Source organism: Lactuca saligna, chromosome 1 (assembly GCF_052625555.1).
Source record: "Lactuca saligna cultivar CGN05327 chromosome 1, ASM5262555v1, whole genome shotgun sequence".
Lineage (NCBI taxonomy): Eukaryota > Viridiplantae > Streptophyta > Magnoliopsida > Asterales > Asteraceae > Lactuca > Lactuca saligna.
In genome coordinates, this window is record NC_136417.1 from 25,791,245 (window position 1) to 25,804,109 (window position 12,865).

The 12,865-nt window shown below is 34.7% G+C and overlaps 1 protein-coding gene across 2 annotated transcripts; it reads left to right on the forward strand.

The window, feature by feature from the left end:
* Positions 1–3,896: 3,896 nt before the first annotated feature.
* On the forward strand, positions 3,897–12,756 carry ABCC13 (multidrug resistance-associated protein 11). 2 transcript variants are annotated; one of them, XM_078978088.1, is made up of 34 exons: positions 3,897–4,047; positions 4,378–4,421; positions 4,798–4,838; positions 4,936–5,023; positions 5,104–5,259; positions 5,336–5,467; positions 5,555–5,655; positions 5,750–5,813; positions 5,908–6,159; positions 6,243–6,312; positions 6,420–6,480; positions 6,579–6,666; positions 6,755–6,873; positions 6,984–7,081; positions 7,168–7,234; positions 7,321–7,438; positions 7,508–7,624; positions 7,707–7,787; positions 8,155–8,373; positions 8,456–8,557; positions 8,644–8,843; positions 8,932–9,366; positions 9,435–9,585; positions 9,681–9,856; positions 9,928–10,039; positions 10,111–10,164; positions 10,472–10,594; positions 10,766–10,864; positions 10,999–11,091; positions 11,176–11,286; positions 11,370–11,719; positions 11,796–11,985; positions 12,078–12,245; positions 12,482–12,756. In XM_078978088.1, exons 2-34 carry the CDS (start codon positions 4,401–4,403, stop codon positions 12,560–12,562), a joined length of 4,338 nt encoding a protein of 1,445 aa, XP_078834214.1. In that variant the 5' UTR covers positions 3,897–4,047; positions 4,378–4,400; the 3' UTR covers positions 12,563–12,756. The 2 variants fall into 2 exon arrangements, with proteins under 2 accessions (XP_078834214.1, XP_078834211.1); XM_078978085.1 differs by lacking the exon at positions 4,378–4,421.
* The last annotated feature ends 109 nt before the right edge of the window (positions 12,757–12,865 follow it).

The window sequence follows — 12,865 nt, forward strand, 5'->3', positions numbered from 1 at the left end:
CAAGTTTAGAGGCACAAACACTAGAAGATCCAAGCCCAAGGTTAATTAGGGCCCAAATGGCCCAAAAATCCATCGGAAGCCCAAAGCTCATTGGAAGCGTACGCCTAACATACCTCTTCAGTACGCGTAGTGTACTCATTTCATGGGTTGTACACGCACTAGACAAACTAGTACGCCCAACGTACAAGCTGCTTTGAACAAAATCCATTAAGTGCTTGATGCATAAAGACTATTCACTCAAATTCCAGATCCTGTTCATTTTAAAGGTCCTAAGGCATAAAGTTGGCAACTTTATGCCTTTGCATGCCATATGTGAACCCAACACCTCACTTCATCCATTAAGACTCTCTTAAGGTCTTAAACTCATGCATGGAGCCATAACAATCATCAAGTTAGCATTTTTATGCTTTAAACATTCCTAATATTCGGAGTTCCTCAAACTCACAAGAGAGGATTCATAGACCCAAAAGTGGACTTCTACAAAACCCTAATTCAAAATAGAAAAATTGTTTTAAATGTGAAAGTGTGTTTTAAATGTGAAATATTGTTTTGAAAATTTACATCATTACAATCGGGTTGGAATGCCAACATACTATGAGTCCAATCATCATCGGGATGGAATACTCTTGACCCACAACCATCGGGTTGGAATGCCCACACACAATACATATATAACAGATACTATAGGTGCAATCATCCATCAGGATGGAATACCCTAGGTCCTCAACCATCGGGTTGGAATGCCCACCTACTACGAGTCCAATCATCATCAGGATGGAATACCCTCGGCCCACAACCATCGGGTTGGAATGCCCATAACCAGTAAAACATGTGAACCTATATCATATAATCATATAACAGTCTATAGAGACAACATACTAGGATCCTATCATCATCGGGATGGAATACCCATCAACTACCAATCAATCATGTTTACATATATCATGTAAAATCCTACCAGCATATAGACAGTCAGACCAAACTATAGGCCACTAAGAATACATGTCCCACAGTGTAAACAATGTTAGGCTAAAGGATTCGATTCCACAACGGTTAGACTCAGACAAGAGCTGTGAAGCAGAACCTAACCCTTTAGCCTAAGATCCTTTAAACCATGTAAGCCAGCACGTACAGATAGTCATACGGACCTAACAGATCACTGATCATAACATCATCCTAAACCAAAATACATATCTAACATAACATCACAACACGTAATCACAAGATAACTAGGATAACAATCCAAAGGGTTGGCCTTGGTGCCTTAGACCCTTGAGTATGGTGAGGATAACTCACCTCGCAATGTCGATCCGAACTGAAGAATCGAACTCCCGAATCGTTGTCTCACCAAAAATCTCGAACTATCCAAAATAACGAATATTAAGTCAACAAATGGGAGTACTAATTTTACCAAGATTCCCATAATAGTCCATTTTTCCTTTTCTCTAACTTGGGCCAAGGCCCAATCCCAAATCCATGATCTACAAGTCCACATATACAAGGCCCATCATTAGCCCGATTTTCCAAATTGGGTCCACTCCCTAATTAGGCCTAATGTTAAGATCCATTACCAAAAAATGGCCCAAAATACTCTATTCATAAAGTCCAGCAAATCCCCAATTCCAACTAGCCCAAAGGTGGCCCAAATTCTGAAGCCCAAATCGTAAAACCCATCAAAGGGCGTATGCTGGGCGTACCCCAAGGTTACGCGGGGCGTACTCAAGCCTGCGTTGACTGGAAATCGGGATCATTAACTCGGTACACGGGGCATACTTCCCTCTATGCGGGGCGTACGCGAGTCTGCACCAAAACTCTCATAAGTGCTTAATGGCTTAAGCACTTAAGCCCAAACTTCAGATCCATCAACCAATTGTGCCTAAGACTCATAAAGTCTTGAACTTTAAGACTTTAGATGTCCAAAAAGTTCTTAATACATGGTCTTAACCCATTAAGACCTTCCTATTCCATGTATGAGACACATTTAGCTATTAGGACATCTTTTTTATCACTTATGACCTCTCTAAGGGTCTGAAAGGACAACTTATCAGGTCCAAAACACATTAAACACAATATTGGGGTTTTTAGGACAAGAAAAGTGCTAAGAAGCTAAACAAGACAAGATCTACTCAAAATGATTACCAATGTAGAAACTTTTTACCTCCTGGAGCTTCTAGAGGACAAGAGGACTTCAGATCTTCAAGCTTGTCTTCCTTCTCCAACTATTTGGTGTAACACCTTCTCCTTCAAGTGCTTAAAACACACACAAACTCACACTTACACACAAGGCTAGGGTTTGGAACGTTTATGGGGTATGGAGGCCGAAAGTAACGGGGGAAATGAGTCATAAGGATGCTTATATAGCACCCAACCACTAAACATTAGGGTGTGCATCTGATGGGAGTACGCTTAGCGTACACAAGTGTATGCCCTGCGTATTAAAGCACGCCTTAGTACGCCCAACGTACCTTATGTACGCTTAGCGTACTAGTCTTGTTTTTTTCAAAATTGCAACTTTAGCCCTTAACCTTCACATGGCTCAACTCATCCAACCCCAGGGACTTTAAATGATAAATTTTGGGATGTTACATTTGGAGACAGATTTGTAAAAAAAAAAAAAAAAAAGTTGCCTAACCTAAGAAAGATGTTGTGAAAATAAAGAAAATGAACTTTGTGCCTCAAAAAAGGTTACTTGAATAAATTAGCACGTGAACAATAGTTGAAGGCTCAAATTTAATCTTAACCCAAAAAAAAATTAAGACCTAACGGCAAAGAATGATCCTCTCAAATGAGAGATCATGAAGACAAGTCTCTTAAAAGACATAAATGGTGTTTAGGAGTAGTTTGTCTTTAAAAAAATAATAATAATAAATTAAGAATAATATAACACAATTAAAAACTTGGGTGCATAACTTGCATATACATCTTAAAAGAGTTTGAATGATTTAAATTAAACATTTAATGAAACTTAGTTGTTATTTAATGATATTGTTATTGACTATAAAATTTTCAAATCAACCACATAAGTAATCTTTAAAAATTTTAAAATCACACTTAAAAAAGGGAAGTGATTCGTACACAATAGTTTTTTGGCATACACAACAATCTATGCATTATATAGTTGTACAATACAATATTTTAAAACACTGATTGTTATGTATTGAGAAAATTTGTTGTGTACGAGTCAGCTCCCCTTAAAAAACAATCATCTCTAATTTTTAGAGTAAATTACTGAAATCGTCCCTATAGTTTGGTCAAAATTGCATGTTTGATCCCTAACTTTTTTTTGCACTCGGATTGTCCCTGGTTTGATTTTGTTGCGTTTTTTGTCCTTCATATACATAAAGTTAGGGACCAAACGTGCAATTTTGACCAAACCGTAGGGACAAAAAACGTAACAAAATCAAATCACAAGGACGATCCGAATACAAAAGAAAAGTTAGGGACCAAACATGCAATTTTGATGATTTCAGTAATTTACTCCAATTTTTAATATGCTCTTTTTCCTCCTTTTTCTTTTTCCAGTAGCATGCTTTCCAAAAGTCTGAAGATGATGCATGGGGTTGCTAAAGGCATCCGGCATGTGCATGCACATCACATGATCCTAAATACTCCTATTACTTATCTATTAAACATTTATAGTTTCTAAATAATTATTTGATTTTAAGGATGTCTGCATGTGTATTTTACTGTCTTATTACAAGAATTTATTAGATAATAAATAGCACATAACTTTTTTTAATAATTTATCACATTAAAATTGTCAAAATTAAAAAGCAATATGTTACTGTTAAGAAAAAACCGAACTCCAAGCTCCAATCGTGATTGACCACGCGTCATGGTGCTCCTTTGACGCCACCTTTCGGAAAAAGCGTGAGTGTACAAATTAAAGTGCATGAAATGTGAATTGGTGTAGACCACTACGACTGCGCTGCACCTCACCACACTGCATAAACTCCAACCACCGATCGTCTTTCTCGGACGTCGCCGCCGAGACGGAAGTCGCTATATATGGAATTCCTGAAGTTAATTTGCCCTAGTTCTCCTTATGTAAGTATATTCTCCCTCCTTATGTTTAATATTTAATGATTCTTCCTAGCGTGTAAGAATGGCGGTTTTGAAATCAGAAATTACGGTTTCGAGTGAGGAGTAAATCAAATTTTATTGCGTAGATGAAGAACTAACAGTTTCATGTTATTTTGTAAAAACTAATTGTTAATCAACCAAATTCATCTATCAATCAATTTGGTCTGTTTCTTCTTCTTCTTCTTCTTCTTCTTCTTCTTCTTCTTCTTCTTCTTCTTCTTCTTCTTCAGAGTTCCAGTACTCTAGTTATTCAACATTTGTGTACTTAAGAATTTTTTTTTACTTAACTTGTAGGATTTATTGTAATCTGTACTTGAATGTTTTTGCCGACACATCAGGTTTGTGTTTACAAATTGTATACTGAAACGAATCATGTTATCTTAATATGGCTTAGTTTCCATAAACTATAACTCTTCTCACTCCGAAAATAAAGCTGCAACTTTTAAACTTTTAGTCAAAAATAGGTCTTTAACTTTTCAATTGTGAAATTTACAGTAAGCTTATTCTATTTGTAGTATTTCTCATAAACTCCAGCGTACTTGATGAATTTTCATGATATATCTAAAACGGAATTGTAATTTTATGGATGAACTTTTTTGTTTCTACGTTTATGAATTGTAAATAAATTAACCTGTAAGCAGATTCTAGTTTGAAGCATTTTTCCCTTTTAGTATTATCTCATAACAATGTCCTAACATTTTTTCTTGTATTCAGATATGGGATGGAAACGGAATTTCAAGATGCTTCAACAACATATATCCTTTATCTTAAAAAACTATATGCTCAAAGTGACAAAAAAACAGTGTTATTCCTATCATACTTCATCATTTATATTTTCTTAACAAGACACACAGTGTTAGGTTTTGGCACAAGTATGATAACATTACTCATCATCATTATCGTTGCAATTACTGAAAGGACTACAAGAGGACGTAGAAAGGTAACTAGTGTTCTTTATTAAAATTGGTGATAATTCATAACTGTTTTGCAATTCCTGCCCTTTACTAATGTTCACTGCAGATATACTTCTATGAGAAGATCTTCTTGCTCATTCTACCTGTCAGTGGTGCATGCATGGCATGTTTTGACATAATTCTCCTTTTGAGTAACACAAGAAGTGGTCATCCTGCTTTATATCATGTGTGGCTCCTTAGATGCTCTCAACTCTTAGTATGGGTAAGTCTGTCATTTATTAATTCTAATATATCTACATAAATATTTAGGTGTTAATTTTTTCATTGTAACACTACAGGCCACAATACTTGTTGTCTCAAGGTTTGATTGCTGGTTATTTGTCTTATCTAATCGGATCCTCTGCTTTTGGTGGATCATGAAATTGTTCTTGGGGATCCCCATTTTACAAGCAGCATTTTCTTCTTTGGAGGTTTTTTTTTTTTTTTTTGGTCTCATGTATAATTCTACATTCTAGATAATCAGAATGACATTAGTTAACTATGATTTTACTCTGCAGGTTTTTAGCTGCATTAATGAGAGCTTAATATTTTCAGTGGATATTCTGTTTGGTATCCTGGTTAATATTATCAGAATGAAACAAGCATCTCGAAGGAACAGGTAATCCATGCATTCAGACTTTCAATTCTTGAAATTTGAACTTAATTCTTGCTTTTATTCTGTTCAATGATCTTCTCTTGATTTTTTACTGTAGATCAATGGAAGAGTCACTGCTTATTGGTGAAATGGATATCAATGACCATTTTCGAACTAAACCTGTATGTGTTATTTTCTTTTCTTACTTATAAGGTTTGATTTGTTTCCTTTTTGAAATAAGGTAACTTATGTGTCTTCTTTACTTGTGTATCAAAGGGAGTTGTTGCTAGATTTTGGAATCTAATGACATTCAGATCTATCAATTTGGTAATGGAACATGGTGCAAAGAAACAGCTTGACTTTGATGATTTGCTTCAACTACCAACTGACATGGATCCTTTGTTCTGCCATGATACTTTGCTGAAATGTTGGGAAGATCAAAGAAGACATGATTCTGATCATCCTTCTTTGTTTTGGACAATCTGTTATGCATATGGTTGGCCATATATGTGCTTAGGTTTGTTAAAGGTACTTTTCCTAATTCCTAAATTTGAGGAAAAAAAAACAAAGAATTCAAGTAAAGGTAAAGTCTTATACTTCATAAATTGCAGGTACTTAATGATTGTCTTGGTTTTGCTGGACCCTTGCTTCTTAATAAGCTGATTAAGTATCTTCAAGAAGGTCTGTTTCTATTTTTCTATTCTCTTTTTGATTTATAGAAGGGTGATATATCAGATATCATATATGTTATATAGTCCCCATTAAAATCCATATTTTTCTATGAACAGGATCTGGGAATCTTGATGGTTATATCCTAGCAATTTCCCTTGGATTGACTTCCATTTTGAAGTAAGTCTTATGCTTATTCTGGAATCTTGTAATTTATTATGGATTGCATTTTAACTTCTCACTATTTAATAATGTGATTTCTGTTCTGATTATGCAAGATCTTTTCTTGATACACAATACACATTTGGGCTTTCCAAGTTAAAGTTAAGACTACGTTCTGGCCTTATGACTATAATATTTGAAAAGGTAAATCATTCTTGTGTGATTCACTAATCATTTATCTCATAAATTTACTGATATATATATATATATATATATACATACATTCTTTCAGTGTCTCCATGTTAGCCTGGCAGAAAGATCAAAATTTTCTGAGGGGGAAATCCAAACATTCATGTCAGTAGATGCTGATCGAACTGTAAATATGTCCAACAGTTTTCATGACATGTGGAGGTCTTTTTCTACTTCTTTCACATATCTTTTTTTGTATTAGAGTAATAATTAAGAAATTTCTATGGCTTTTATTGATTCTAATAATCTAAAATGTTTTGTGAACCTTTCAGCTTGCCTTTACAAATTGGAATCGCCCTGTATCTGCTCTATACACAAGTTCAGTTTGCTTTTGTTGCTGGAATCACAATAACTATTTTATTGATACCAGGTAAAGTCTCCTTAATTTCAGATTCATATCCCTATGTTTTATGATATGTTTGTATCATTATTGATCCCAATAAAGTTCTAATACAGTAAATAAATGGATTGCTGAGTTGATTGCCAGTGCTACCAAAAACATGATGGAGCAAAAGGATGAAAGGTGTGTGCACTTTTTTTTCAAAATTTCAACATGCTTTGTATTTTTCAATGATAAGAATTCTATTTTTTTATTAAACATTCTAACAGGGTTAGAAGGACTGGAGAGCTACTGACTTATATACGCACTTTGAAAATGTATGGTTGGGAGCTTCTTTTTACTAATTGGTTGATGAAGACAAGATCCTTAGAAGTCAAATATTTATCAGTAAGAATCACACTTTCAAAAACCATATTTATATGAAGTTTTAAAATCTTAGTGTTTGACTTTTTATAGACAAGGAAGTATTTGGATGCATGGTGTGTATTCTTTTGGGCAACAACACCAACTCTTTTCTCTTTCTTCACATTTGGACTCTATGTTATGATGGGAAATCAACTGGATGCAGCAACGGTATCATATAAACTATATATATTTTTAATACATAGTAATTAACACTATCTTTTCTTGTTAATTTAATGTTCTGTTTTTGCAGGTTTTTACTTGTCTTGCTCTGTTTAACAATTTGATTTCCCCATTAAACTCATTCCCATGGGTTATTAATGGGTTGATCGATGTGAGTTATATCTATTCTATCTTGTCATTGAACAGCTTTCAGATAAAGTTTTATTGTGTTAAAGGAAAAAATAGCAACATGCTCTCGTTTTTTCCTACTTTTAGAAATCTACCTAATTATATCAATGCGATCCAAATACAAAGTAGATTCCACATTTCCACTACTATAATTGGGTGGAAATTTCAAAGTATAAATCCCTAATAAGAAAAAAAAAAGTTCTATGGTATAATCAAGGTGATTTTTCACAGTGCGATGTTGTAATAGAAATAAATGAAAGTATGTTGCTAACTTTTTTTCATTTAACCCAAGTTTATCAATTAACTGAAAACTTGTTTCTTTTTTCTTTTTTGTTAAAACTTATCCACAGGCAGTCATATCTACCAGGAGGCTGAGCAAGTTCCTCTCATGTTCTGAAACAGACAATTCTTCATCATCTTCCTCCAAATTAACAGATGAAAATATGGATATTCTCATGAAAGATGCATGTTCTGTATGGTCAAGCAGTGATCAGGAAGGGAAGGAGCTGATTCTTGATCGTGTCAATCTTTCCATTCCAAAGGGATCTCTAGTTGCAGTTATCGGAGAGGTCAAAGTCAAACATACCCATTTCACTTATATCTCTTCCTATGGCTATCAGTATTTAAGTAAAATACATGTCTGCATTGCAGGTTGGATCAGGTAAATCATCCTTGTTGAACACTATCCTAGGAGAAATGAAGCTTAACAAGGGATCTATACATTCAAATAGATCTGTTTCCTATGTCCCTCAGGTTTAAAAAGTTTGAATTAATATATTTACTGATGTCAAACTTTGGATCACAAAATTTTCAAAGTTATCCCATCTTTGGATATATAGATACCCTGGATTCTCTCTGGCACTATCCGTGACAATGTGACATTTGGGAAGGACTATGATCCAAGAAGGTACTCTGATGTTCTAGAAGCATGTGCCCTTGATACAGATGTTTCACTTATGGTTGGAGGTGATATGGCTTATATCGGAGAAAAAGGATTAAACCTGTCAGGAGGACAGAGAGCTCGTTTAGCCCTTGCCAGGTGTCATTTTCTCTCAATTCTAATTGCAAATAGCATTTGATGATATTATTTTGTTCATCATGGGAGTTGTTATACTTATATTGAACAGGGCTGTTTACCATGGATCTGAGTTAGTGATGCTGGATGATGTCCTTAGTGCAGTTGATGCACAAGTAGCTTCTTGGATTTTATCAAAAGCCATCCTTAGCCCTCTTATGGATCATAAAACACGCATTCTTTGCACCCATAATGTTCAGGCCATATTTGCTGCTGATATGGTTGTTATAATGGAAAAAGGACAAGTGAAATGGGTGGGGAGTCCACGTGACTGTTCAAATTCTTCATACGCATCATTTGTTACAACAGAAGAACTTAATTCCTCTTATGAGACTGAAACACAAGTAGAAAGTGGAAATACTTGTATAGGAGTCCCAGAAAGTTTGGTGGCTGATCAGAGTGAAGGTATAGATATTATCGATGCCACTGACAACATTATCAGTGTTGAAGAGAGGAAAGAAGGCAGAGTTGAAACAACCGTGTACATGTGAGTCCATGCTAATACTGACACTGGATACTGATACTGACACTGACACTGACACTGATATTGTCCAGGAATTACGCTGCATTCTCTGGTTGGTATATTACAGCCATAACATGCTTATCAGCACTTTTAATGCAAGCTTCTCGAAATGGAAATGATCTATGGCTGTCTTATTGGGTTGATACAACAGCTTTTGAAGAGCACCCAACATCCTTTTATCTGGTCATTATCTTAGCTTCTGATATAGAGATTATGTTCTCAAACAAACTTAATATAAAATCTATCCATCATTCCTGACTCTTTAACTGATATTACAGGTTGTACTATGTATCTTTTGTTTGTTGAACTCTGTTCTTACTCTAGTGAGGGCATTCTCATTTGCATATGGTGGCTTACGTGCAGCAATTCAGGTGCACAATAACCTATTGAAAAAGCTTGTTGATGCGCCTGTTGCCTTTTTTGATCAGACCCCAAGTGGAAGAATACTTAACAGGTACCACAAATTCCTTTTGATAAGATCCGTTTCACCTTTCAAGATGTACATATTGAAAATTGTATTTATAGGCTGTCTTCAGATCTCTACACAATTGATGATTCTCTACCTTTCATTCTCAATATACTCCTTGCCAATTTCGTTGGCCTCTTAGGGATTGCTCTAATTTTGTCATTTGTTCAGGTAACCATTTCATAAAAATATTGAGAATTGAATTTTCATGAACTTTGGTGATGATACATGTTTATGTGTAGGTCATGTTCTTGCTTCTTATACTGCCGTTTTGGTATATCTACAGCAAAGTACAGGTATCATTTAAATTCAAGAATCACTAAGAGCATTCACAGTAGGAAAGCTTTTTCAACAAACCAAAAACTTCAAAAAATCATGTACGAAAAAAAAAAACTGATGAGTTCTTGAAGGCCCTTTTAAAACTACCAAAGTGTCAAGAACTACGTAAATGACTAAAATATCATCATAATTATGAAAAAGCAAGTAAATTTACAAGCAAAGTGAAAAAGCTCCCCCATTAAGCTCCTTCTGCAGATGCTCTAATTCGTAGAAATTTATAAAAATTAATAGTACACACTACACACTAAGTAACGGATTTTACAGTTCTACTACAGGTCAACATCACGTGAATTAAGAAGGCTTGACAGTGTATCTCGATCACCCATATATGCATCATTCTCAGAGATACTTGATGGGTCATCAACTATAAGGGCCTTTAAATCCGAGGTCAACATGTTAATTTGAAATTTGTTTTTATAAAGATTTTTTTACCCAAAAATGTTATTTACGCAATAAAAGTTTGCATATTATTATTATTCATGTCACATTCATATTTAGCTTCACGTTCTTTATGGACTGCATTTATTTCTTACTATAATTCTCTACTTCTGTATACAGGACTATTTCTTGGCTAGATTTGTTGAGCATGTTAAGATGTATCAGAAAACATCTTATTCAGAGATAATAGCAAGCCTGTGGCTATCCTTACGACTACAAGTATGTCTCTTAAACTTGAAATTTATATTGCATTTTTTTTTAAAAAAAGATGTTAGTAACAAACAAATCAATGAAAGTACATTGCTATTTCTTGCATTTTCCGCTAACAAGTCATAATTAGTGTATGGCCTTAGTTCTTAGCAGCTTTTGTTGTATCCTATATTGCGGTGATGGCAGTTATTGGATCTCATGGGTATCTTCCAATCAATCTAGGTACCCCAGGGCTGGTAAGTCATCAATTTTCTCAATCATGTTTAGTTTTTAAACCAATGTCACAAAAAAAAATGTAAAATTAAAAACTTTGTAAACAGGTGGGTTTAGCTCTTTCTTACGCAGCTCCGGTTGTATCATTATTGGGGAGCTTTTTAACAAGTTTCACAGAAACTGAAAAGGAATTGGTCTCAGTTGAGAGAGTTCTTCAGGTTCACTGAACACAACTCTGTTTAAAGCTCATTAATCTTTACGATTAAAAAAAATTAACATTTGATTTGATTGATAATTATAGTACATGAGCATCCCTCAAGAAGAGCTTGAAGGGCACAAAATTGTAGATGCAAATTGGCCATTTCAAGGCCAAATTGAATTCCATAACGTAACACTCAAATACATGCCGTCTTTGCCTCCTGCGCTCCGTGATCTTACTTTGACAATCACCGGAGGAACACAGGTAGGAATCGTCGGAAGGACAGGTGCCGGAAAATCTAGTATCATAAACGCTTTATTCCGACTCAACCCAATATGTGGAGGACGTATAATAGTCGACGGAGTAAACATCTCCGACGTTTCATTAAGAGATCTTAGGTCACGTTTTGCGGTTGTTCCACAGACTCCGTTCCTTTTTAAAGCATCTTTAAGGTACGTAGAAATGGATAAATTTATGAAGTATCATTTGCTAATTAAGTAATTAACCTAACCCTAATATCTGATATAGGGAAAACCTAGATCCCTTCAACTTAAACGACGACTTACAAATCTGGAAAGCTTTGGAGAAATGTTATATTGAGGCGGAGGTCAGGGCAGCAGGGGGGCTAGACATGGAAATGAAGGAGTCTGGGACTTCGTTTTCAGTTGGGCAACGACAGCTACTTTGTCTTGCACGCGCCTTTCTTAAGTCTTCCATGGTTAGAACTTAAAAGGGTATTTTCGACTTTTAATTTATGTGTTGATGTTTGAACTTTGAAGTGTCTAATTTAATTTGTATGGAATGATGTAGGTGTTGTGTTTGGATGAATGCACAGCAAATATAGACACTCAAACTGCTTCCAAATTGAAGGATGCCATAGCAAGTGAATGTAGAGGATTGACTGTGATCACAATTGCTCATCGAATCTCCACGATTCTACATATGGACAATGTACTCATTCTTGATCAAGGAGTCTTGGTATGTTCATCTAATAGATTTTTCTTGTTTTATGTCTGATTTGTTTACCAAAAGTTGCAATGTGAAAATTGTCTAATATTGTGAATTTTGTTTTCTGGACAAAATAGTTATTTGGTCTAGTTAAAACCGTTTATAAAGTTTAGAAAGAAAAAGAAAAACATTATGTATATGATACTTTATACAATGAAACATCAATTTTTTTTTTTAATAAATTTATGGTGTGGTTAATGATGTAGGTGGAGCAAGGGAACCCTCAGATTTTGGTCCAAGATGAATCTTCTAGATTTTCAAGCTTTGCTAAAGCTTCCACAATGTGATGCAAGAAATCAAGATTGTGTTCTTTGTATGTGTTGCACATAACCTTGTAACATATCACCCTAAACTTAAACACAACAAGAATGAGTAGTTTTTTTGTATAATTTAGTGCAACTTTTGTAGTATCTAGAGTTTCATGGTCTCTTGTAAACATGTTCAAAAAGATGTTAATGTAGTATGATAATTTCAATCTATTCATCTAGAAATATGTAAATAGTTTGAATATATTTCGTCTCTGAAAAAAGCTATATGGGGAAAAGTAATAAACTTATAAATTTATTAAAGTAAACGACTTTAATTTTTGT